At 45.3% G+C, this 22,414-nt stretch overlaps 7 protein-coding genes across 13 annotated transcripts; 3 read left to right on the plus strand and 4 right to left on the minus strand.

The window, feature by feature from the left end:
- Positions 1 to 2,528: 2,528 nt before the first annotated feature.
- H257_02269 (hypothetical protein) lies at positions 2,529 to 10,060 on the minus strand. Of its 4 annotated transcripts, XM_009825821.1 has the most exons (13): positions 9,159 to 10,060; positions 8,979 to 9,104; positions 8,238 to 8,522; positions 7,399 to 7,523; positions 7,041 to 7,284; positions 6,147 to 6,301; positions 5,706 to 5,943; positions 4,632 to 4,742; positions 4,038 to 4,157; positions 3,941 to 3,988; positions 3,548 to 3,677; positions 3,300 to 3,478; positions 2,529 to 2,976 (listed from the first exon to the last, which is right to left on the minus strand). In XM_009825821.1, the coding sequence occupies exons 1-13, from the start codon at positions 10,032 to 10,034 to the stop codon at positions 2,587 to 2,589; spliced, it is 3,027 nt and encodes a 1,008-aa protein (XP_009824123.1). In that variant the 5' UTR covers positions 10,035 to 10,060; the 3' UTR covers positions 2,529 to 2,586. The 4 variants fall into 4 exon arrangements, with proteins under 4 accessions (XP_009824123.1, XP_009824126.1, XP_009824124.1 ...); XM_009825824.1 differs by having other exon boundaries at positions 3,548 to 3,988; XM_009825822.1 differs by lacking the exon at positions 9,159 to 10,060 and having other exon boundaries at positions 8,979 to 9,144.
- Positions 10,061 to 10,585: 525 nt separating this feature from the next.
- Positions 10,586 to 11,446, minus strand: H257_02270 (hypothetical protein). The gene has a single exon (XM_009825825.1). The coding sequence runs from the start codon at positions 11,373 to 11,375 to the stop codon at positions 10,791 to 10,793; it is 585 nt and encodes a 194-aa protein (XP_009824127.1). The 5' UTR covers positions 11,376 to 11,446; the 3' UTR covers positions 10,586 to 10,790.
- An 877-nt stretch (positions 11,447 to 12,323) lies between these two features.
- Positions 12,324 to 13,410, minus strand: H257_02271 (hypothetical protein). The gene has a single exon (XM_009825826.1). The coding sequence runs from the start codon at positions 13,384 to 13,386 to the stop codon at positions 12,700 to 12,702; it is 687 nt and encodes a 228-aa protein (XP_009824128.1). The 5' UTR covers positions 13,387 to 13,410; the 3' UTR covers positions 12,324 to 12,699.
- A 1,616-nt stretch (positions 13,411 to 15,026) lies between these two features.
- On the plus strand, positions 15,027 to 16,312 carry H257_02272 (hypothetical protein). Of its 3 annotated transcripts, none has more exons than XM_009825828.1 (4): positions 15,027 to 15,083; positions 15,129 to 15,401; positions 15,460 to 15,828; positions 15,873 to 16,312. In XM_009825828.1, exons 1-4 carry the CDS (start codon positions 15,034 to 15,036, stop codon positions 15,880 to 15,882), a joined length of 702 nt encoding a protein of 233 aa, XP_009824130.1. In that variant the 5' UTR covers positions 15,027 to 15,033; the 3' UTR covers positions 15,883 to 16,312. The 3 variants fall into 3 exon arrangements, with proteins under 3 accessions (XP_009824130.1, XP_009824129.1, XP_009824131.1); XM_009825827.1 differs by having other exon boundaries at positions 15,914 to 16,312; XM_009825829.1 differs by having other exon boundaries at positions 15,460 to 16,312.
- Positions 16,313 to 17,340: 1,028 nt separating this feature from the next.
- On the minus strand, positions 17,341 to 17,949 carry H257_02273 (hypothetical protein; the record flags this gene model as incomplete). The annotated part of the gene is made up of 3 exons (XM_009825830.1): positions 17,341 to 17,441; positions 17,580 to 17,704; positions 17,753 to 17,949. The coding sequence occupies 3 exons, from the start codon at positions 17,947 to 17,949 to the stop codon at positions 17,341 to 17,343; spliced, it is 423 nt and encodes a 140-aa protein (XP_009824132.1).
- Positions 17,950 to 18,357: 408 nt separating this feature from the next.
- Positions 18,358 to 19,620, plus strand: H257_02274 (hypothetical protein). The gene has a single exon (XM_009825831.1). The coding sequence runs from the start codon at positions 18,368 to 18,370 to the stop codon at positions 19,568 to 19,570; it is 1,203 nt and encodes a 400-aa protein (XP_009824133.1). The 5' UTR covers positions 18,358 to 18,367; the 3' UTR covers positions 19,571 to 19,620.
- Positions 19,621 to 19,965: 345 nt separating this feature from the next.
- H257_02275 lies at positions 19,966 to 21,761 on the plus strand. 2 transcript variants are annotated; one of them, XM_009825833.1, is made up of 5 exons: positions 19,966 to 20,456; positions 20,504 to 20,690; positions 20,749 to 20,900; positions 21,001 to 21,155; positions 21,405 to 21,761. In XM_009825833.1, exons 1-5 carry the CDS (start codon positions 20,098 to 20,100, stop codon positions 21,485 to 21,487), a joined length of 936 nt encoding a protein of 311 aa, XP_009824135.1. In that variant the 5' UTR covers positions 19,966 to 20,097; the 3' UTR covers positions 21,488 to 21,761. The 2 variants fall into 2 exon arrangements, with proteins under 2 accessions (XP_009824135.1, XP_009824134.1); XM_009825832.1 differs by having other exon boundaries at positions 21,488 to 21,761.
- The last annotated feature ends 653 nt before the right edge of the window (positions 21,762 to 22,414 follow it).

A 22,414-nucleotide genomic window follows, 5' to 3' on the forward strand; every position in this document is an offset into this window, starting at 1 on the left:
GTGAACGTCTACATGAAGTTAGTTTTGATACAAACATGGTATTCATTCAATACTACATCCAAAGTGCTTGCTCTGCTTTGGTGCATTACGAAGTTGATGCTGCGTATCATCGCTACGTGTAACGTTGTTAGTGCAATGACATGCGTACTCGCATTCGAGTATCGGACAGCCATTGCACTTGTGGCAAATACGCTGCTTGTGCGAGCAGACCATGAGAAACGCAAGAATAATGCGTCAACCCAATGGTCAATTCTAGGATGCTCGTCAACCAACACATGTGGTACTTCCCAGTGGCTTGGGACATTCTAAATTTCTAGGGTGAACGTGCAACTATGTTACAGTGGTAGAGTCAAAGTTCGCTGATGTGGCTGCTCTAATATAATTGGATGAAACAAAAGTAATTTTATTTATTTGTCCAACAAACGTTCTAGTTCCATCGCATGATGGCGAAGCATTGGCTCACACGGAAGAATCTCTAACTCGCACGGATCTTCGTACTTCTACTTGAAAGTATTTACGCGTGTTCATGAAGGTGTATTATGTGAATCCCGAGAAGGGGGTGGCATCTGCTAGACGGTAGGAAAAGTTCGATGTCGACACCTCCATTTTCCTACCGTGAAAAGTGAATATAGTTCCCGTGGCCTTTCTGTTAATATGAAAAATGAAGACATGGTTGCAGGCTACATAACAAGATATGGTGTGCGGTGATTATACTTATTTAGCAGCGTTAAGTGACCTCAAACATAATCCCAAAAACCTTGAATATTGCTTAATTTGGGTGTGATTATATCATGCAATTAGCATCGTAAATCGTAATAATGCAGTCCATGACACTCCATTACGTAGTATCGATACTGTTGGACACGCTACCATGTTCTTGCGTCGATCAGCGATCTATGAGCCACGAATCAGCACATTAACTGTAAAGACCGCATTTTGGGGTGACCTTATACCTCAAATATAGTATAAAGATGACAAACAAGTATTGTCATCAGCTACTGTAACTTTAGGCCGGGTCTGGATGCCACGAAAAATGGCATAAAATGGCCGTTTTTCGAAGAAAAGTTACCAAAATCGAAATATTCCATTTTTCTTGATTTTGTGCGTCTTGATGCCACCAAAGTTCAAGGTGGCATTTGACATTGAATTGTGCGAATTTTTAAGGGCTGGTCTGGATGCCACCACATAAAATTATGCCATAAACCGTCTTGGCAAGTCTGTAAAAATTTCCCAAAGTCTCATATCCCATGAAGAAAAGGAGAAAAGAAGTATCTCCAAAGTTGTCTGGATACCAGCTGAATTTTGGAAAAACTATATTCGATTTCGTATTCAAGTGCAAGACTTCAACGTGAACACAAACCTCCATAAAAAAGTTGGACCAAATTGGTCCATGTTTTCTTTTTTGCCATAAAACACCCAATTCTCAAGAAAATTGTGGCATAGAGTAATGAACTTTGGTGGCATCCAGGCGTACAAAATCTCGAAAAATGAAATATTTCGATTTTGGCAACTTTTCTTCGAAAAACGGCCATTTTATGCCATTTTTCGTGACATCCACAGGCAGGGTTTCGGGGTTTCACCCACCCTAAAAATGTGGTGAAAGGGACTTTTCTGAAAGTTGGCAATAACTGAGAATCGTCGAGTGTTTTCGAAAACTGCTTGATCCAGACAGTCAAAAATAGGGGACAACCAAATTCTTCGAAGAACTTTGAACCAAATTTTCGAAATTTTAATTGGGCAAAACTTGGGGTGTGATCAGACCCACCCTTCACTTTTTTGATGTCATATTTTAAAATAAAAAGCTATGTATGTATATCCATGGCATTCTGTGTATTCCTAGTAGACTCGGCGTCGTCGGGCTAACTGTGAACCAGAGATCGGTAGCGAAGTAGGGAATATGGCAAAACATGGATCCTCAAGCCCATAAAAAATGTCAGAAAACACTTTTATTACAACTTTTCCGAAATATTATGACAATTTTTCAAACGACAGCTTTTGTGTGTTTGGCTACCAAATCTGGCATATATAAAGTGACATCATGCGTCGAATGTTTACTGTTTTCTGACCGAATAGAGTTCCAACTGCAACTGTTGAATTTTTATCTATTCATACATGCATGCTATTCCAGCAATTGTTATCATTCCATCACGGGATCCATATCACATCAAAATAATATTATTTTCTCACGTCCCATGAAATGGGAATAATTCTCTGTCAGAATATTATTTGACATAAAATGCTTCTGTGGTATCCGGCCTAAATAACCCCCAAAATAGTTGTTTTTTCATATACTCGATAGAAATGAAAGTCGAATTGAGCCTCTCGGCGTCATTTTCATGCGGAAAAAATGGATGCGTTCAGTGTTTAACGTAGAAGTGACAAATAACATTTCTACGCTTTCTTTCCTTCAAATCGCCGTGATGATGAAAGAATTGCAAGGCGGTCCGTCGATAGGGGATATATTCGTTTCAAGCCCTACCCCATATACCTATATTAGGACAAGGAGGGCTTCCTTCACGAATCACTGCTGAATCTGTCATCCCAATCGACTTATCATTATTTATAGCCATCCACCCATTCATTCCGTCACTCTTTGGGCTGTTGAAGGTATTGCGGCACATACAGGTTGAACTCTTTCTTCAGTGGCACTTGCTTTTTGGAGGGAATCGCTTGACTGAGCGCCAACTCCTCCACGACCGGCCACTCCTCGTCCCCTCCACTGGCTTGGCCAGATGCTGCTCGTAGCTCCAGGACGTTGTCCACCATCACCACTTGGTCTGCTTCTGCTTCTTCGTTGGTTTCTGCCATCGCTCGTCGGTCTTGGATTGCCTTCATCACTCCCTGGGGTTGGAACTGGAGCAGATTGCGCACGCCAAACAGCTCGCCTTGCTGGCTTTTCACGCCCTGAATCGCTTCAAAGTACCGCGGCATGGACTTGCCTTCCAACGTTGTGTCGGCCATGTGCTGCTTGTAAATCTAACAATACCACCCCTTTCGTCATATTTGTTGTCATCTCATATATATATACATGATCCAACCGGAAACGAAACAAATGATCCATATGTATATATACGATTGTAGTATTGCTATGCATTGAGCTAGAAACGAAAGAAATCATTCATTTGTATCTATAAATACAGTATAAATATTACATATCTATAAAAGAACGATAAAAAATCCATATATAAATGAAGCCTAAACAATTTCATATATCAATGAAATATATAAATCAATCATTTATTTAGCTCTCCATCATATATATATATAAATATATTCTAAACTTATGTAAGAATACATACCTGGCGCGCATAAATCATTTCTTCGATCGTCCCCATCGTCACGAGTCGGTACACATGGACGTCTTTGGTTTGGCCGATGCGATACGCGCGGTCCTGCGCCTGGCAATCGTGCGCGGGGTTCCAACTCGGATCGAATACAACCACATTCGTCGCACTCGTAATGTTCAGGCCCAACCCACCTGCGATAGACGCCAAAATTAAAATATATAAAATTAAAATAAAAAATATATAAAATCAAGTGCACGTGCCTGCTTTGGTGCTGATGAGAAACACGCCGAGGGACGGGTCTTGGTTAAATGCATGGACGAGATTGAGTCGTTCGTCCACTTTTGTGCCGCCGTCCAACCGGACGTACGCCAATCCTTGCGAAATCACAAACTAACCAGTCGTTTTAGTGTTAAACATGACATAAATAAAATTAACAAACGGACTCGAAAAATACCAAATTAAGCGAAAAAAATGAATCATCGGATTGTAAATAGACGAGATTCTTAACAGACGAATCAAAATAATATATATACTAGTTTATAAAAAAGACGATCTAAGCGAAATATATACGAATTAACGGATTCTAGCAAGACGAATTAAAGCGAAATATATATGAAGAAAGGGAGTTATTCTAAATAAACAACTGTATGTACCGCCTGCAAAATATCGAGCATCCGCACGTTGCGGCTGAACACCAACGCCTACAACATGGGAGTTAGAACCCGTGAAACTTTATATTTGACGTCATACCTTTTCGCGCTTGACCCGCCACCGTTCGAGTAACCCCTTGAGCACTTCCATCTTGCCACACAGCGCCGAGTTCATCTTGTCAAACAACCCCGCCGCTCGAGTCAAGCCCCCCGCTTCGTCCTACCCCAATAGTTGTTGACAAATATATGAGTTTTCGACAGGTTCTACTCCCAAACCTTGAACCCTTTCTCCTTCCATTGTACACAGTATTCACGTCAATTCAAAGAACAAATATAACACTACCTTATATCCACATTCGATAAACACTACTCAATATACACACACTAAACGCAAATTTACATTTGTATATATATACGTATATACGTATAAACTGTAGTTCGAATCCAAAGGATTTGGGAGACACCACAACCAAGATCAAAAACGTGTCGTTTGGAATGTCCTTTTTTGCATCCACTTTCGTATTTGTCGTTGATCTGCATCATGAAAACAACTAAAACGTAAAAACGATATCAAATATTCGATATCAAAAATATCTAATGTCTTATTGTAATCAAACATTTCATTCCATGGTGCAAAAATGTACGACAAACCCGGTAGATAATGAGTAATATTTAAATAATATTTTGATCGTACCACATCAGAACCAAACGCGACGGTGGCAAACGCTTTCGTCGCGGCTTGCTGGTCGGTGGAATCGGCCGGATTTACTCGAATCAAGTCCAAGTGGTTGGCAATTTTCAACAGCTACAGACAAATCATTATATACGATATGTTCTGTATATATCACAGAAAAATCTAAAACCATTCAATTCAATATGTTCATACATGAATATAATACATACACTCTACACAAAATTAAGAAAGAAATGGTAGACATTTTAAAACTTTCAACAATAAATGTTAGGGTAAGTCACACCCCAACAATATATTTGTTTGCCCTATTCATATGTCATTTAGTTCCAAGTAATTGGACAAATTTGATAGTTTCACTGCCTGGGAGGATTGTTCCAACAGATGCTCAGGTATGGCCAACTTTTAGAAAAAGAAAAACCTTTTCTATATTTTATGGCAAAAAACGGGCTATTTGGCCAACATATTGACAATTTTAACCTCTTTTTTCCTGTCATCCAGACTCATCCAAACACAAAGAATATAGCAAACCACGACATGATAGTTGGCCTAAGCGTGGTCCTATCGAAAGTTCTAAAGTCTCTCGAATCGATAGATTTTTTGGTGCGGTGTTCTGGGCTAAACTCATGATTCGGGTTTAAATAAGCCAATCATTTCACAGTGGTAGAAGGCATCGAGGGAATATTTATGCATTTCTCAAGGTCCAGATGACCTTTTTCAGTGAAACTTCTTGTGTGCTCATAACTAAACGCCATATAAAAAACGTTATTTGGGTGTCAGGTGTAGAAATGAATATCTTGTGAGATATGTCACAAAACATGACGGAAATGAGGCAAATATCACATTTACAAATAATAACCTATATCTTTTAATAGTATTATATTTGACGCTTATACAGGAAAGCAAATATCACATTGACAAATAATATAACCTATATCTTTTAATAGTATTAACTTTGACTTATATGAGTACTCTGAAATATAATATTTTGAAATAACCCTAATCCCGATACCCTGGCTGCCTTCGACCACTGTCAGTTCCAAGTACCGTTTTGGCCAACTAATATGTACAACGCACCTGGGTCATGGCCACAAACTGAATGCAATTCAGCGGACATTGCGCGCACTTATCACCCGTGGGGTGCACGTGCCGCCAGAGCACCCCCGGGGGATCCACCTCTTTTGTGTCGGGGTCCATCAGCGCTTGGTACTCGGGCAGCGACGTCACTCGAACGTACACGGAGCGCTGGAGTTTCGTCAGTGGGCACAGCACCACTTGGTCGTGCTTTTTGATCTTTGTAAACTGCGGGTTGACTCTATAAACGCCACTGATTATATATATATACATTCATGATATATACTTTTTTTTTTTTTTCTTCTTTTCACACAACGAGATTGGATGAATATATATAAATCAGTGGGTCGAATTCATAGAATATATATATATATCAATATTTCTTTTCACACAACAAGCATTTGATCCATATTTATATATATATCCGATGGGAAATTGGCGTACGTTTTGTCGCGGTGTAGATAATATGGCTGGAGCAATTGCCTCAATTGCCGCTCTTTCGCTTCGCTGCGGGCGATGGCTTGCGGCGCCGCCGATTTTTTTCTTGCAAATTTGATGTCGTCAATATAAAACGCCCGAAAGTCATTCAACGACCCCAACTACACTCGAAACACACCACGTTACGACTCTAATCAAACTTCACTGATGAAACATTTCAACCAATCGACAATCAGCATGGTTGGCCCAACAGTTTGACCCAATCGAATGTTTCACCTCTAAATTTGTACACCATGGAATAAACTTCAAAAAAATGCATCATATAAGCCCACCCAAAGGACTTGGGCACGGTTTAGGTATCCAATTCAGTCCATGTTCAAATGGCTTGGAACATATATATATTTATATATATAGAATCATTTCATGAGCCGAATAAAAGTCCACATAATACTAAATATATATCCTAGACTTGGGCATATATCCTAAACTATTGATCAAATACTACCTCTGTCCGAAAGTGATTGCACGAATGGACATTTCAGGTGTGAAATTAGGGTATCTCCTCCAAATCAGTGAGCCTCCCACACATTAGGAGTACTTTTGAATACAAAATTTCAAATGGAATCCAATTAGAGCCCCCAAAGGTCCTAAATAGGAATGACAGCTTATTTATCCACGAAAACAGTGGGAATGATGATCATTTTTGACTGTGCTCACGTATAAGTTCTGTAAATTTATATTTGTAAAACATCCATTTATACAGGTGTCGAGTATAGTTGTGGGTGCAATAAGCTGTATAATATAATAAATTTTGTACCGTAAATTTACACTCGTGCAATCATTTTCGGACAGAGGTAGTAGTGATAGTCCCGGGTTGATATATATATATATATATCGTACACAGTTGGGATGGATCGTGTCCAGTACACAGTGCAATTCGTCGGCGTTGTTTTGCATGAGTGTGCCACTGAGCCCAAGCTTGCGTTTGCAAGCAAGTTGCTGGACAGCTTTGGTGATTTGGGCCTCGGGATTTTTCAAGTTGTGCAGTTCGTCCAGAACGACAATATACCATTCGATTACATTCAATTCCGACAGGTGCAACTTGAGCAGATCGTAGCTGCACAAGACCACTTCATACGCGTCTCTATAGACATGTTCTCAACCACACAAACTATGATGGAAACCAAAACAAACGAAATACAAATATATATATATATATATATTCTCTCGATAAACCATTTCTAATTATATATAGTACCGAGCCATAGCTTCCAAGATATCGCGGCGGTCTTTGGGTTTGCCGTGTAAAATTGCCACTCGGCAGCACATCCACACTTTGCACTCGAGTTCCCAGTTGGCCAACAACGATGCGGGGACCACCACCTACAACACGATATTAAAAATATATTAATTAGACATCAATATATATTAATTTGACATAACAATAAATAAATTAATGGTCACAGGACGATGTATACATCGTACAACTCAAGGTAATGCGAGAATCAAAGTACTACCAAAGCCACTGCATCCATATCCAACATGCATACAGAGGGAACGACGACATCATGCTCGTTGGTCGATGGAGTACTTGGAATATGAATGACCAGATGAACTGATATGATTGGCTTATTTCAACCAATCAGACATTTTGGCCTGAATGACCCCAAATTTCTCGGTTATGAGACGTTCAGAAACTTCGGTAGTATGATCACTTAGACCAACTAGCATGATGTCATGTCCTGTACATCACATTAATAGTCTCAAACTCCACGCCCTCAGACATATATTTATCATGCTACTGCAATATATAGAATATACCCATATATACATATATACGTCGATAACAAAGTTAAATATAACTATATAAACATTACAATGTACACCAACCGATCAGTATATATATATATATGTCGATAAAACAAGCATATATAATTTCTAACAAATACAACGAACCTCCAAACAAACGCCTGGACGCAATCAACAACTACATCCGGACAAACCTCCATATTTAAATATAAATATACCTCTAAGAACGAATACGACATACATGCCATGCAATCCACTATCCACGCTCCAATCTGTCATGTCTAGTACCAGTACAGGGCCAGGCGATTCATCACTTTTGTGCCGCTTATCTGCTTTGGCAGTTCCGTGCTTGAACAGCACGGCCGATAGCAGCGCGAGAATCTGCACCGTCTTACCCAGCCCCATGTCGTCCCCCAAAATGGCGCCGCGGTTGCCCCGCACGGCTTCGAAGAGCCAGCGCACGCCTTCGCGCTGATATGGCAATAAAAACTGATTGAAACGACCGTGAACTTGCACCACGCGGTCGCCTTGCTGCAGGACGAGGGGAGTCTCGACGTCTTCAGGTGATTGGTCCTATGATAACACCATATACAAGACACGGATAGGACATGTTGTATTATTTCATATATCACGATCGAATTCAAACATAGTATTGTGAATTCGCTATATATACTTTCGAAATGTTTGTGTACTATCAATATTGAATCACGATGGAAGTTCTGATTGGTTGAATATACTTGTCATTTGAGCCAATCAAATCCACTCAATAGTGGATTAGCCAATAGCGTCGATTCGACTTGGTCTGGAAATTCGTACTATCGAATTCACAATTCTGAATATGACACATGGAAGAAGCATGCACAGTACGAGCGTGGTGGGCTCTCTAGGAAGAAGCAATAAAGATATACACCGATAATATACGCATGGACTGTACGAATATATATATATATATTATAGAAAAGGAATTGTGGATAGAGCCATATGCTTGAATCATACAACGGACGAACTTCAATTAGTGTGAATATGTACCTCGGGGGGAGGCAGTTGGGGCCACGTCTGGTCCAATTCCATCAAGTCGTCGTCGTCGTCGTGTGGGGGGTGGGTCGTTAAGGCGAGGGAAGGCGACGGGGTTTTGGGCGGCGGAGGCCGTGTACGCTGGAAATGGATAGTGGCCATGTCACTAAAGAGAGGGAGGACATTTATCTCTACCTTGACTGGTTCATCTGAAAACAGCAAGGGATTTTTGGCGGTTTTAGGGGGATGGCTGTGTCTGGCGCGTTTGGTCACTACGGGGGGCTCGTCAATGTCACTAAACCACTCGTCGATGTCACTAATGTTGTTGTCTGTAGGCTTGGAAGGCGTGGTTAAACTCCGACGGCGTAGCGGAGGCACGGGCAAACATTCGGTTAACTTCTGCCGACCAAATGGGGAAATGTACGCAGGTCGTGGCGGCGGCGAGCGCGGACGGACATTCGATGAGGAGGATGGAGATGGATTGGAGGGGGTTTGATAGGTACATGGGCTCGCGAAGATGCGTTCCTGAGGTCCGACGTCCTTGGTGCGACGATCAGTTTTAGCATGTGTCTCGGGTGTCGTGGATGGAGGTGGTGATGGCGTGGCCTGGATAGCGTCGCGGCGTGGTGACGGTGGACGCCGCACGGGTGGAGGTAGGAGATGCTGGAACATGGGAAGAGACAACGCGTTCGCGTTCAGGGAGAGAAGGTGTTGAATGGCCGACATCTTCCCATCAGGTTGACGTGGCGACGATGCCTGTCGAGAAGGGCCGCTGATCGGGAAGGCTTCGTCGCTGCTGCTGCTACTTTCGCTACTGCTACTTTTGCTCTCGTCGCGGACATTGCGGCCGTGTGGTGTGGGACGGGGTCGCTTTGTCCCACCGACGACGTTGCGAGCGGTGCCCATGAGGTTGTTCTCGTCGTCGTCGTCACTACTGCTACTGAAGACAGACAAGGATGGCTTGGCGCATTGATATGTTGGTAGAGAAGGAGGTTTGTACGCGAAGGACGTCGCATGAGTTGCAAGGGGTGGCGCCTCCTCGTCGTCGGAACTGCTCGACAATAAGTCCATGGCTCGTCGTCTGCCTGCACTCTGCACCGACAAAGACCGTCATCGGGATATTTATCAAGATTGTTGGTCATTTTGAGGGATACTAGTAATTTGCAAAATAAATGGTGTATTTTATCCAAAAATTGCAAATACTTCAATGTATTGGATACACATTTGAAGATGTATGGTATGGTTGGGACAAACCGTGGGGCCAAACTATAATGACCGTTGATTGGTTGAATTTGTGTCATTTGATTGGCTAGATCATCTAAATACATTCAGAAATCAACAAAATTGGAACGGATTTGACAATACAGAAATTGGATACTGTACTAGGTGCGTCCTTGCTAAGCGATACAGTAACGTTAGACGTCCCTAAGGCGTCATTGCTGGACGCGGTACAAACCCTAACGTTAAGCTTAACGTTACATCTGGCAGTGGTCGAGTCCTTCCTCCCATCCTATCCCATATCGACATGAACCTACCAAAGCCAAGCATGTTGTAATGTTTGCATTGTACAACCGTGATAGTCTGTAGCGTATCTTGTTGTCGAATCACGTTCAAGCTATACATGCAAAAGTTAACGACGTTGTGGCCTTGACGTAAACTTAGGCGGTTTATCTTGTTCATGAGCAATAATTAAAGGGTCTAAGCCAAGACCTTACAGTAGTGGTGTCCTATAATAGTCTTCCATGCCCGGGGCCGGGGCTAGTCTGTACACAGGTAGAAAGGGCGGGCAGGTGGAAAAATATGCTAGACTTCCCCTCCGATCAAACGCTACAGCGAAAACACAGTTCCGTCCACAAACGTGTCGACGTTGGAGGTCGCAAACGACTCGGTGCCCAGCAGTAGGAGCTCGTCCATGTCTCCCCACAGAGAAGGCGCATCCCATTCGACAGCCGTCTCTTCGTCCTTGGCGATGTCGTGCAGCACCGTGGCCAAAGTCGACACGTGGCCTAAGAGCACGCTCATCTTGGCTTGCAGGGTCGACAGGTCCGATCGAAGGTCGGCCACTTCGTCGGCATTCCACTTTGGCGTCGGGTCGGTGCACGTCTTTCGTCGGATCGTGTCGAGTTTGTGGGGTGCGTCGCGTAGGAACTTGGGGTGGGTGAACTCCCAGCATAAGACTTCGTCGTGGGTCGCGGCGGTTGTGTGTATTAGCGGAACCTTGGCCTTCTCAAAGCCATAGAACCGCAGCTGCCGTGTGAAACTTGCAAAGTGATTGTGGCGAAAGTACTGGGGTAGGACGCGGCGCTCCAGCACCGACACATCCTTGACCATGAACGATGAGCCCGCCTCGTTCCAAGCGGCAACGTCACTGGGGCAACTCGCCAGCATCTCCATCGTGCGTTGGAGAAACATGGCTAATGAGAAAATGAGATCCGTTGGGCAGGGGGGCCCACCGGGCGTGGTCTGAGTTGTTTGGTTTCATCACGTAAACACGTGTATAAGTGAACGTCGCATGTGACGCTTTCTTTTTACTGTAACTTACGGTAAAATGCTGACCGTTTTTGGGTTCATTGTTGTAGGACAGCAAGCGTTGTACTGTATACTGTACGGTAGAGGGACGAAGGGGTACTGTATGTATTCCAAACCCAAGGACAACCTTTCTACCATGCATAGCAACCTTGGATGGTACATAACAGTAAGCTTGAACTATCGTGTTTACCATGGTAACTTAGTTACTATTAATAGTACGATGTTATTTCGATGTCTTGTGTGGGTCTGTGGATGGTATCTCGACCATCACTCACACCTTGTTTTCGAGTGTGTTTAGGTCTAGCCAATCAAATGCGAAGGATGTGCACTCATCAACATTTTGATTGGCCGATAATTTCAAACTCGCTTCTCCCGATTGTGTGATGAATTACGCCACTCGTCACGCAATATGACCATTGGGGCGTGGTCTGACTTTCCCGTGCATGAACAATTAATACTAACGCTAACGTTATTAATATTAATAGTACACCACATGTCTATTCTAGTAGTACCAGTACTACATCCACAGTGGCATGGTACTGTACACATACACCCGTGATAATGGCGCAAGTGACGACGTGATTTTCGACCCCTCCCGCAATCGCACAGACTAAAGTTTGGCATTATAGAATAAACACAACAATTAAACTACCTATTAGGGGGTTTTAATGTTGAAAATAATACTTCCGAGGTTGTATTAATAATTGTCCAGTATTTACAACTACAAATATGTTAGGCAGAAGAAGTGACCAATCAGATTGTACAAACTACACCTCTCAATTAGTGTGATTCGCAACTCTACATAACATTTTTATTACAATGCATACAAAATTCAGTACAAAAAATCGATCCATTGATTGACTTTTTAAATTGGCGGCCACACTACACCTAGTGCATACTACTAGTAGTACTATGTACTGAACCCACATTCTTCATCCTACTTGACATCCAATCAAACGACGAAATGCTCGTATATCGTCATATGATTGGCTTGGTAATATCGAAAGTCCCCTACGCAGGTTCCTGCGGCTGATGATGGAGTCGGTTGCGAGAGCATCGCATCACCAAGAACGACAATCGGGTCATGGAGAGGAATGGAGCGTGTTATTAGAGTGGCGCATGGTAGTCTTTGGAGAAGGTACACATGTCGGCGACGTCTGCACGCACAATGAAAGGAGGAGGTCGTCTGGTGGAGTAGTATGCGCCATTAGCACGCGAGCGGCAAGTCAAAGTCCAACAGCGTCGCGAACAGGTGCTCGTCAACGTCCGTGAAGGTATCATCATCCAAGCAAAAGTTCCATGCTTGATGGTCCATGCTCGTGATGTCATCGACAGTCTTGGGGGACGACGTTTGCGCGGGAACCTTAACAGACAGAGTCGTTTTCGCGCGCTTCGCAGCAGGCTCACGGAACTCGACATCTTCCGATGCAGCATATTCGTATACTGCAGCAGTCAACGTGGAAATGTGCGCAGACAGCGTGGACATGGTGTTTTGTAGCGTAGAGAGTCGGTTCTTGAGTTCGCTGACTTCACCCGCTTCCCACTTGACCGCCACCGATTCCGTGCACGTCTTGCGGCGGATCGACGTCATCTTCACGGGGTCGTCGCGAAGGAATTTGGGGTGCTGGAACATCCACCACGTCTGGCCGGTTTCGTTGTTCTCGTTGAAGCGCGCGTCGTGGATCTTGCTCTTCTCAAAGCCGTAGAATCGCAGTTGGCGCGCGAACGACGCGAAGTTGTTGTGCTTGAAGAACTGGGGCAACATCGTCGATTCGAACTGCTTGGTGTGCTTAATCACAAACGACTTGCCGTCTTTGGACCATTCCGCGACGGGCATGGGGCATGCTTCAAGCATGTCGTAGGTCTTCTGGAGGAATACTGGCGCGGCGTTCATGGTGCTGTGTGGATGTGGCGGCAAAATGGAAAATGACCAAACCACCTCAACGCGGTTTGTGATTGGAGCGGTGGCGTCGGCGGTAAACATTTATGGAAGTTAACGACATGTGGTATTAAAATGAAACACGACGGTATTAAATCCACTTGTTCTTTGTATGTATAGTGCCGTCGACGCATTCTATTTCTCCTCCATGGTTAAAATAATTGTCCCATCACACATCCGGTAATCAATCCCATCAACATGCCAAATCTGTCTGAACAGACTGGGGCTAAAATAGCCATAAGATCCATAAACAGGCGGCGGCACGGAACTCACATTCAAAATGACATTTCGTATCTTTCAGGTCATATATAACCTAAGTACAGTACTGTACTAACGTTACCGATTGTACTAGTTTTGAAGTATTTACAGCTTTGGAGGGCAATGTGGGTACAGTACTGTAGCTCCGTACCGTTTGGAATTGAGAGGGAGAGAGGTTGGTTACCATGTAAAATCGATAGCGTTAAGTAGATTCAATACACCAATGCTACGAATGGTTCAGGGCCATCATGCCGAATGGGTGAACATGTATTTTAATAACGCCAAGATGGTGGGCTCGTCAAAAAATAAATCTTTCGCTGGTGGATGACAAGATGGGAAGTCCCCCCTATCATTTCAGGTTGCACGGGCTTTCCATTCAATTCAAACCATCGGCAACTTTACTTCCCTTTGGGGAGAGGATATCGGTAACGTTAACAATAAGTATGTACCGTCGTTATTCATAGGGGAGAAACAGGTACCGGTACACATATATGATTGCCATAACCATTCCGTTACAGTGTGTACAAGGGGCCGCCAGTCATCTTGACCACGATCCCGTGATCGGATGACGGACCGGAACTTTTAACAGTGTTCTGATGCATGAGCGCTGACAGCCTGTGAATCTCAGACTTTAGTGTGGTGATGTCATTTGACTTACATCGCGTCCAATGTGGGACGATCCTCTACGTAGCAATTTTCAGCTAGAGGTATTACACTGTGAACTTGTACAGTCGCACCGGTGGGGATGCTCTGAGCAACTCCAATAGCGGTGATGTTTGTTACACAAAGTGGGCCATGCATTGAGGACCTTTATGGCGGATTGATCCCCCTCTCATAACGTTAGCCTCGATTGAACACGCCTTAGTGTATTTGGTACAGTAGTATAAGTACATGATTGTGTTGGTTTTGGGGTCCTCCACCATCATCATCCTTGGGAGTTGTTGGTGGTGGGAACTGCTTCAAAGTATTACTGTACACTGTAGTATATAGTATTGATTGCGTGATTGAACGAAGTGATTTCTTCAGTAAGTTGCTAAAAGTCTCTATTACTACGTAATACTAGTAAATATTACAAAAATAGTATCTACAGTCAGAAGTGTTGCTATTAGTAGTACTTCGTAATACACTTCTGACTGTAGTACTACTATTAGTAGGTAGTAAAAACATGGCCACCCCCTTGAACAAATTATACTATTATTAATAGTACGTATTAATAGTAATATTATACCATCAACTGTACTATTAATATTAAAGTATGCGATGATCGATCAATTACGTCAGTATTTGCGTTAATTTGACCAAAACTAGAGGCTTTCAACCAATCAAAACGCTTGGAAATAAAACATGGGATGGAAGGGCCGGCCGGGCGAAGGACGATCTCGCAAACTGGAGAGGTGTTGGCGTTTACCATGGAATGCTAACCTCAAATAGTGCCGTAGATTCAAGGCCCATCTTGCGTGGAAGCATGAGATATCGTCGGCATTGGATGACATCCGAAGTGCGCATCGTCTTGCAGTCCGCACCACCGATGACCAAGCATTCAGCACTCGACGACCACTTCAGCTCCAGCCTAGGTCAGCTCCAACACCTACACTACCGCCTCGTCCCCGACCTGCGGGTCCTACGCCTCTCAGTGACGAAGAGATTCGTGGCATCATAGCCCAGGACCACCACGGGCTTCTCGTGACGAAACCAACCTCCCTTGTAGATCGGTACTCCCAACCATACTATCCTTCAATCATCCCCACGGTTCATCCTCCATGTCACCAGGTGCCTGCATGTTATGGCGAGACATTTGGATCAGTACCCCACCTCAGACACCTTTGTCGTCGAGGCCATGCAAGCTGGCCTGTCACCCGACCTCCACCATCGCTTGTCCATCTTGAGCACTTGGTACCACACTATGACAGCAGACAACGTGGCCTTGTTGTGTACGCCAGCCACCCAAGCGCTATGTCTCGGTCAGCTCAACGTCGACGCCGTCGTCGTGCCACTCGTAGCGCCAGACGCGTATACTTCCTCCCCGTCCCTGGACTCGTGGGAGGACCTGCCAGATATCGTCATGCACTGGTCGGGGTGTCCCTACTTGACCGAGTTGGAGCTGGTGCAATGTTATGAAATCTCCATCGCGCTTCTCCAGTATGTACACCCCCCCTGATCCATATTAACTACGGTGGTGGTAGTGTACAGTAGTAGTTACAGTAGTTGGGGTGTTGTTGAGTAGCGAATGTGCCGGCTTGACCAAGCTGTCGCTGGTGGACTGCTCCGCCTTCAACGCTGTCGAAACCGGCTTCCTCCTCCACTTACCCAGGCGTCTAGAGAGCCTCAGCCTCGTCGGGTGCACGTGGCTCACGAATGATATGCTCCTGGCGCTGCTCCGAGAGCTGATGTTATCGAGTAGTACGACGCTGCGAAGCCTTCGAGTGTGGGGCTGCTGTCGGGTCTCGCTGATTGTCGAGCAAACGTGGGCGGCTGAGCTGCCGCAAGTGCATCTGGATATTCAACAGATTCCGTACTTATAACGTCCGAAACTGTTTTGTACGAGTAATTTATGACAAGTGTACGAGTGTGTGGGCATGACCGTTTACTTGTTCGAGCCAATCCATATGTACAGTCAGTACTGTAGCTCATATGTAGAAGGGATGAATTGTGATAATATTAATAGTATTCGTTTCATCTGCTACCTAGTTGGTTTGATTCGAAAAGTAATGCAAGCACAAGTGGAACCTAACGTAGATGGCCAATTAAGTGCACTTGAAGGAGACCTCGTCGTAGAATACAGCTTACTGAGTCGGAAAAGTGCTGAAAGGTTGGGCATTCTTCAGATTATCTAACCGGCTTGAATAGCCTTCAGCTTAGCGTTCATTTACTCTGATTTCCACTCAAGTCGAGGCAAAATACATACGAGGACGGTTTATGGAGCACAGTGTAAGCTTAAAATATGTGAGCTTTATTTTGTTCTTTTTTATTTATTTCATTACTCTAGTGATTCGATTGGCTATTCCAAAAATCAAGTAATTGCATTATTGGCCAATTTGAGTGCACCTTAAACTGTCCCATGCGCTATAGCGCTATAAAGTGGCCACATCTACGTACTTACGTTAGTACAGTTGGTTGCGTTTGACCTGCATCATTGTAATTATTATTTTTGTGTGATTAATATTATAAATACGAAAACATATACTACAGTAGTACCCAACTCATTGGGTCACGCATCCAATGGATTTGCATTTGCGTATTTGGCACGCGATCCACTGGAATCGGCACATGCAGCTCGTGTGTCCAATGGATTTGGTACATAAACCATTAAACTCGGCATCCGCCCAAACAAACAACCGTCCGTCGCTTGGATTTAATGATGAGTGCAATTGAATCGGTAGAAACGATATTTTCGAAAGCAAAACTCAACTAAAAATTACGCAGATATGCAAACAATGAGCTCGCGGAGCAATCAGCAGTGCCTTGGCAAATGGGCTTTCAAGATCACATGCCGACTTCCATGTCTTCCATGCGCTCAGCACGGCCATAGAAATACTCCAGTCGTAGAGCATAACCGTTCAATCGATGAATGTCGATGCCTAATCAATCTGTCAGATATCAAGCTCATTTCAATAACATACCTCGAATGACTTCTAGAGCCACGTGCTCGAGTTACTGCATTCGGAATTCTTCCCAGGTGAGTCCGTCTGGGGGAGGCCCCATGAAGGCAGCAAGGCGTTCACGCAAAAGGGTCACCACATGCGACTTGAACTCTGACCACAAGTTTTCGATCGGGTTGAACATGGGTGAGTACGAAGACAAACGGTAGTGTTGCACTGTCGTACTCCTCCTCTTCAAAACCCTGCTCCAACCTAATCGTATGTTGGAATCAAATCTATCAACACTCATACCTGGAGTGACAAGGAGCATTGTCTGCAATAACGACAATGTCGTCGAGTCGTCCAAAGTGTTGAGACGCCGCACGCAACATTTCACGCAGCCAAAGGTTTGCGTCTTGGTGCTTGTACGCCCCACGCTTGTGGATGCAGAAAAAGAAGTTGGCAGACAACATGGCACCGATCACTTGGGAGATTCTTCCCCTTTTGCGTCCCGCCGCGGACAACGACAGCGGTCCCACGTCGGGACCGTGCCTTCGTGCGGCAAGTGAACAAGTTGAAGTTTGGTCTCGTCAATCCAGTTGGGGATCTTTCCTTGACCCATCAGTTCGCCAAACGCCACAACATACTCGACGCGCTTGTCCTTGAACGATGGATCGTTCATCTGGAGTGGCTCATAGTGGACGGTCTTATAGGTAAAAGCGCGCGAAGATCTCTCATCCCTACTCTAGAATGTTCAAAAATATCGTTTCTACCGATTCAATTGCACTCATCATTTAATCCAAGCGACGGACGGTTGTTTGTTTGGGCGGATGCCGAGTTTAATGGTTTATGTACCAAATCCATTGGACACACGAGCTGCATGTGCCGATTCCAGTGGATCGCGTGCCAAATACGCAAATGCAAATCCATTGGATGCGTGACCCAATCAATTGAAAATTTATTTGTTTCAATTGAAAAAAGGTGTAGTATTGTTGCACGGATGATTTTATCCGGAAGTATCAGGTTTCTTAATGTACGGATAAATCAATTTATCCGGCAATGATGCATCAACTCCATCATCATACGACGATTTTTTGACAATGCCACCGCGAGGGGCCGAGGCATTTGAGGTCCTGCGGATGCCAGACCTGGTAGTCCTCATTTGCGACTACCAGCATGGAAAGTACCCACATCTGCTTCCTCTCCTCTCTTGCTGCATTGACCCTCGGACGTTCAACGTCGACGATTGGTACTACGTCAAGCACATGGGGCCGGAGCCCCTCCGCCGCTTCGACGCGGTGTTCCAAGCCGGGTTCGAAATCTACGGTCATGCTGGTCTCCGTCGCCTCTTGACCCAAGAAAAGAAGTCCATGCGCATCATTTTGTCTGCATATGCGGCGTTCGCAGGTAACGTTGACCTGCTCACGTACCTGTGCGACCGCGGGCTCGTGTATCCCAACCGGTTCATTGTGGACACGGCCGCGCTGCAAGGCCACCTCGATATCTTGCGCTGTTTACATGCTCGCGATCTGCCCGGATTCACATCTCGCACCATGGACGCCGCCGCGCACAACGGCCACTTGGAGATTGTCCGCTACTTGCACGATACCCGGCATGAAGGCGCGACGGGCAATGCTATGACATGGGCAGCACGCAATGGCCATCTGGAGGTGGTTCGCTTTCTCCACGCCCATCGACACGAAGGGTGCGGTGTTGGCGCGATGGATTGGTCGGCAACGTATGGACATTTGGAGGTGGTGAAGTTTCTACACAGCCATCGCGAGGAAGGCGGCACGAACGAAGCCATGGATGGCGCGGCAGCGCACGGACATTTAGAAGTTGTGAAGTTTCTCCACGCGCATCGCCGCGCGGACGGCATCTCCGCCCAGGCGATGAACGGTGCCGCGGCGAATGGCCATTTGGATGTACTCATGTTTCTGCATTGTACGACCGACGCCACTTGTACGACCTCGGCCATGGACAATGCCGCCGCCTATGGCCATTTGGAGGTCGTACAGTTCTTGCATTCCCATCGACAGGAAGGATGTACGACCCGCGCCATGGACGACGCCGCGCGCTACGGCCATCTGGAGGTCGTCGAATTTCTAAACACCCATCGAACAGAAGGCGCGACGACGGCGGCCATCGATCGCGCGGCACAAAATGGACATTTGGAAGTCGTGACGTTTCTCCACACCCATCGCCGCGAAGGATGGACCCGCGACGCGTTCGAGTACCGGGAGGTGGTGAATCCCCATGTAAATGTAGTGTCGTATTTAAATGCCGCCGTCGATGCCATTTAATATTGTAGCCACGAATACTATTCTTGTCGATATATTCTTCATATTGCCCAATTTTCCATGGTTTGTTAACCGAGCAGAAACCGCGGCGGCGAGATATCTGATTGGCTAATATCCACTTCACCCTTTCCAGTAGAAAAATCGAAAATGATTGTAGCCAATCAGGAACAAGTAATTTTAGATTGACCAATCAACGACGCCCGATTCGGTGGTTGATACCAAATCTCTACTTGGAAGAATGTGGTTTCGTTGAATTTCTGCCAATCCAAACTAATAATTCGGCCCAGTTGGTCAATGCATGTATATACTAATCATTATACGGTATAGTTTGTACAAGCTTAACTTGGATCAATAGATTCGAATGCTATTTGGCACAAGTCCAAATTTGGGTGATAACGTTATGCCGATATAATCGATATAATTGAGGCATAATTCGAACGAGTTTTCCGGATACAGCGACCTGTGATTGGCACGCAATAGTTTCTTGAGCCAGGATTCAGTTCACACATTTTGTTCAGTGATTGGCGAGGATGGGTTTGGCACCAACCGCGCCGCACGCGATGCTGCTGGAGGTGGTGCAGATCGCCCGGTCGATCCAGTCGTCGACATCGGATTACGTTAACTTCCCTGCGCGGTTCACAGTGCCAGATGTCACCCCGTGGCCGAAATCTCTCCGCGGTCGCACGATTCAAGTTGCGAGGGTGCGCAGGCAGTTCAAGGATGGCGTGCTTCCCACCGCCGTAGTGGAAGCGCTCAACAACGTCGGGTTCGTGTGGGACGCCAAGCAGCACAACTGGACCTTGCGCGTCTTGGCGTTGAAGACGTACAAGTCGTTGTATCACAATCTGCTCGTGCCGTACGAGTTTACGGTCCCGCCACACGCCGCCACGTATGAACGACAGTCCAGCTGCATCAAGTTTTTTAGTAGAGTTGTAGGTGGAGTCGAGACCTGTGGGGATGCAAACTCGGTGTCGCCGTGACCAACATTCGGTCCCGAGCCCACCAGCTGCCTCCGGACCGCAAAGCCGAGCTCGACGCGCTGGGGTTTGTCTGGGACTCGCACGAGCTCACGTTTGACATCAAAGTGCTCGCGCTAAACACATACAAACAGCTCCACGGCCACGTAAGAAGTCGATTCCTAGTGTGTAGCTACGTCGCCATCCTATGACACACCTATATAGGTGCACGTGCCGTTTGAGTTCAAAGTCCCCGATACCCATCCATCGTGGCCTCCAACATGCTGGAAACTCAAACTTGGCCGCGCCGTACACGATTTGCGATGCCGAGGCGACCATTTAACACCCGAGCGTCGCGACGTGCTGGATGCGTTGGGGTATGTTCCCTTGTTAGTACAACGAGAGTGCATGTATTGAGGAATGATGGTCTTTTGGGTGAGTGCATGGATGTGGGAATGATTGTCGTGTCCCTTGTAGGTTTGTGTGGGACAGCCACGAGTTGAACTGGGATATGAAGCTCCAGGCCTTGGCTACGTTCAAGCAAGTGTTCGGCGGCACACTGGTCGTCCCTCAGGACTTTGTGGTGCCGTCCACCGCGCCGTGGCCACAACGGTCGTGGTCGATGAAGCTAGGTGGGATACATATTGTCCTTTTACCCAAAATTTGGTTGATTTTTGTGCTCATATTCGCCAAATCTATCGATCGATTCTTTGTCCTGACCTTGTACGTCCAGTATCACACTAATTCGGTGTTGAATTGTCCAAGAGCGATTTTGATTGGCCACTTGATGAGTGTTCTGGGATTTGATTGGTCGATATATCGATTGTCTGCGGATTTTTGGTGCTGCTCATTCGATTGACCACCGATTTCGAATCGACTAGGCAATAGCTACTACCTACGTACAATACAACCGTGTTCACTGTACCTAAGTACTGGTCGAGGGTTACTATATACTGAGGAGTAGGCCAAGCCGTGACGAACATGCGATTCCGAGCCGACTCGATGTCTGCGGAACGCCATGCGCAGCTCGAAGCGATAGGATTCATCTGGGATTACCCCGAGCTCCGGGTGGATGCTGGCGTGCTGCTGCAAATCAAATCGATCGCCGCCTGCGAATTTGACAAGGAGAACACCAACAACCACATATTACTTGGATCATCCAACGAAGATCATATTAATGCATTCAACGACGACGCGTCAAGTAATCGGATAATGTAAAGTCCAATTTTATCAACGCATTTTCCAAGGGAAGGCTTTTAGTTACTTGTTGGATTATATTTCTACACTGTTAACGTCAAAACCGATGTAAGAGCCGAGTTCGAGCACTACTGGCTCTGGACACCGCGCCGCTAAATGTCGCTTGTGCACCAAGGATGTATACATAGTAAACGGCCCATGGGTTGGACGAGTTCATAGCGGGCCACCATGCAGAAGAGCATGTACTTAAGCGGAAGAGAATATATTGGATTTGAATTGGCGGCTGTTGTAGCTATGGGCACGTATACAACGACTGCTAACCAATTGGTGGCATCATCCTACAGCGATATATAGTGAGTGCACTTTAGGAGGAATGCCTCAGGTAACGTGCATTGGGCTCTGGAACGAGGTTTCTTGCCCATGTTATATAATAATGCATGCCCACTTACTATTATTAATAGTTCTACCGGTAGTGTACATATGTTAACTGTAAGCAACGACATTTGCAACGTAACTTCTATTCCTGTACTACAGTAGTATGCGTTAAAGCAGTTTACCTGAGTTATTTAATCGCTTCTTGAAGGTTTTGACATTGGAGACTACTGATAGGCTATAAAACGTCCCAGACATTGCGTTCATACTACCATTAAACGTGATATTTCAAATATATCGAAAACGACGGCAAACTCAAATA

The sequence above is a fragment of the Aphanomyces astaci genome (genome assembly GCF_000520075.1).
Source record: "Aphanomyces astaci strain APO3 unplaced genomic scaffold supercont1.4, whole genome shotgun sequence".
Lineage (NCBI taxonomy): Eukaryota > Oomycota > Saprolegniomycetes > Saprolegniales > Verrucalvaceae > Aphanomyces > Aphanomyces astaci.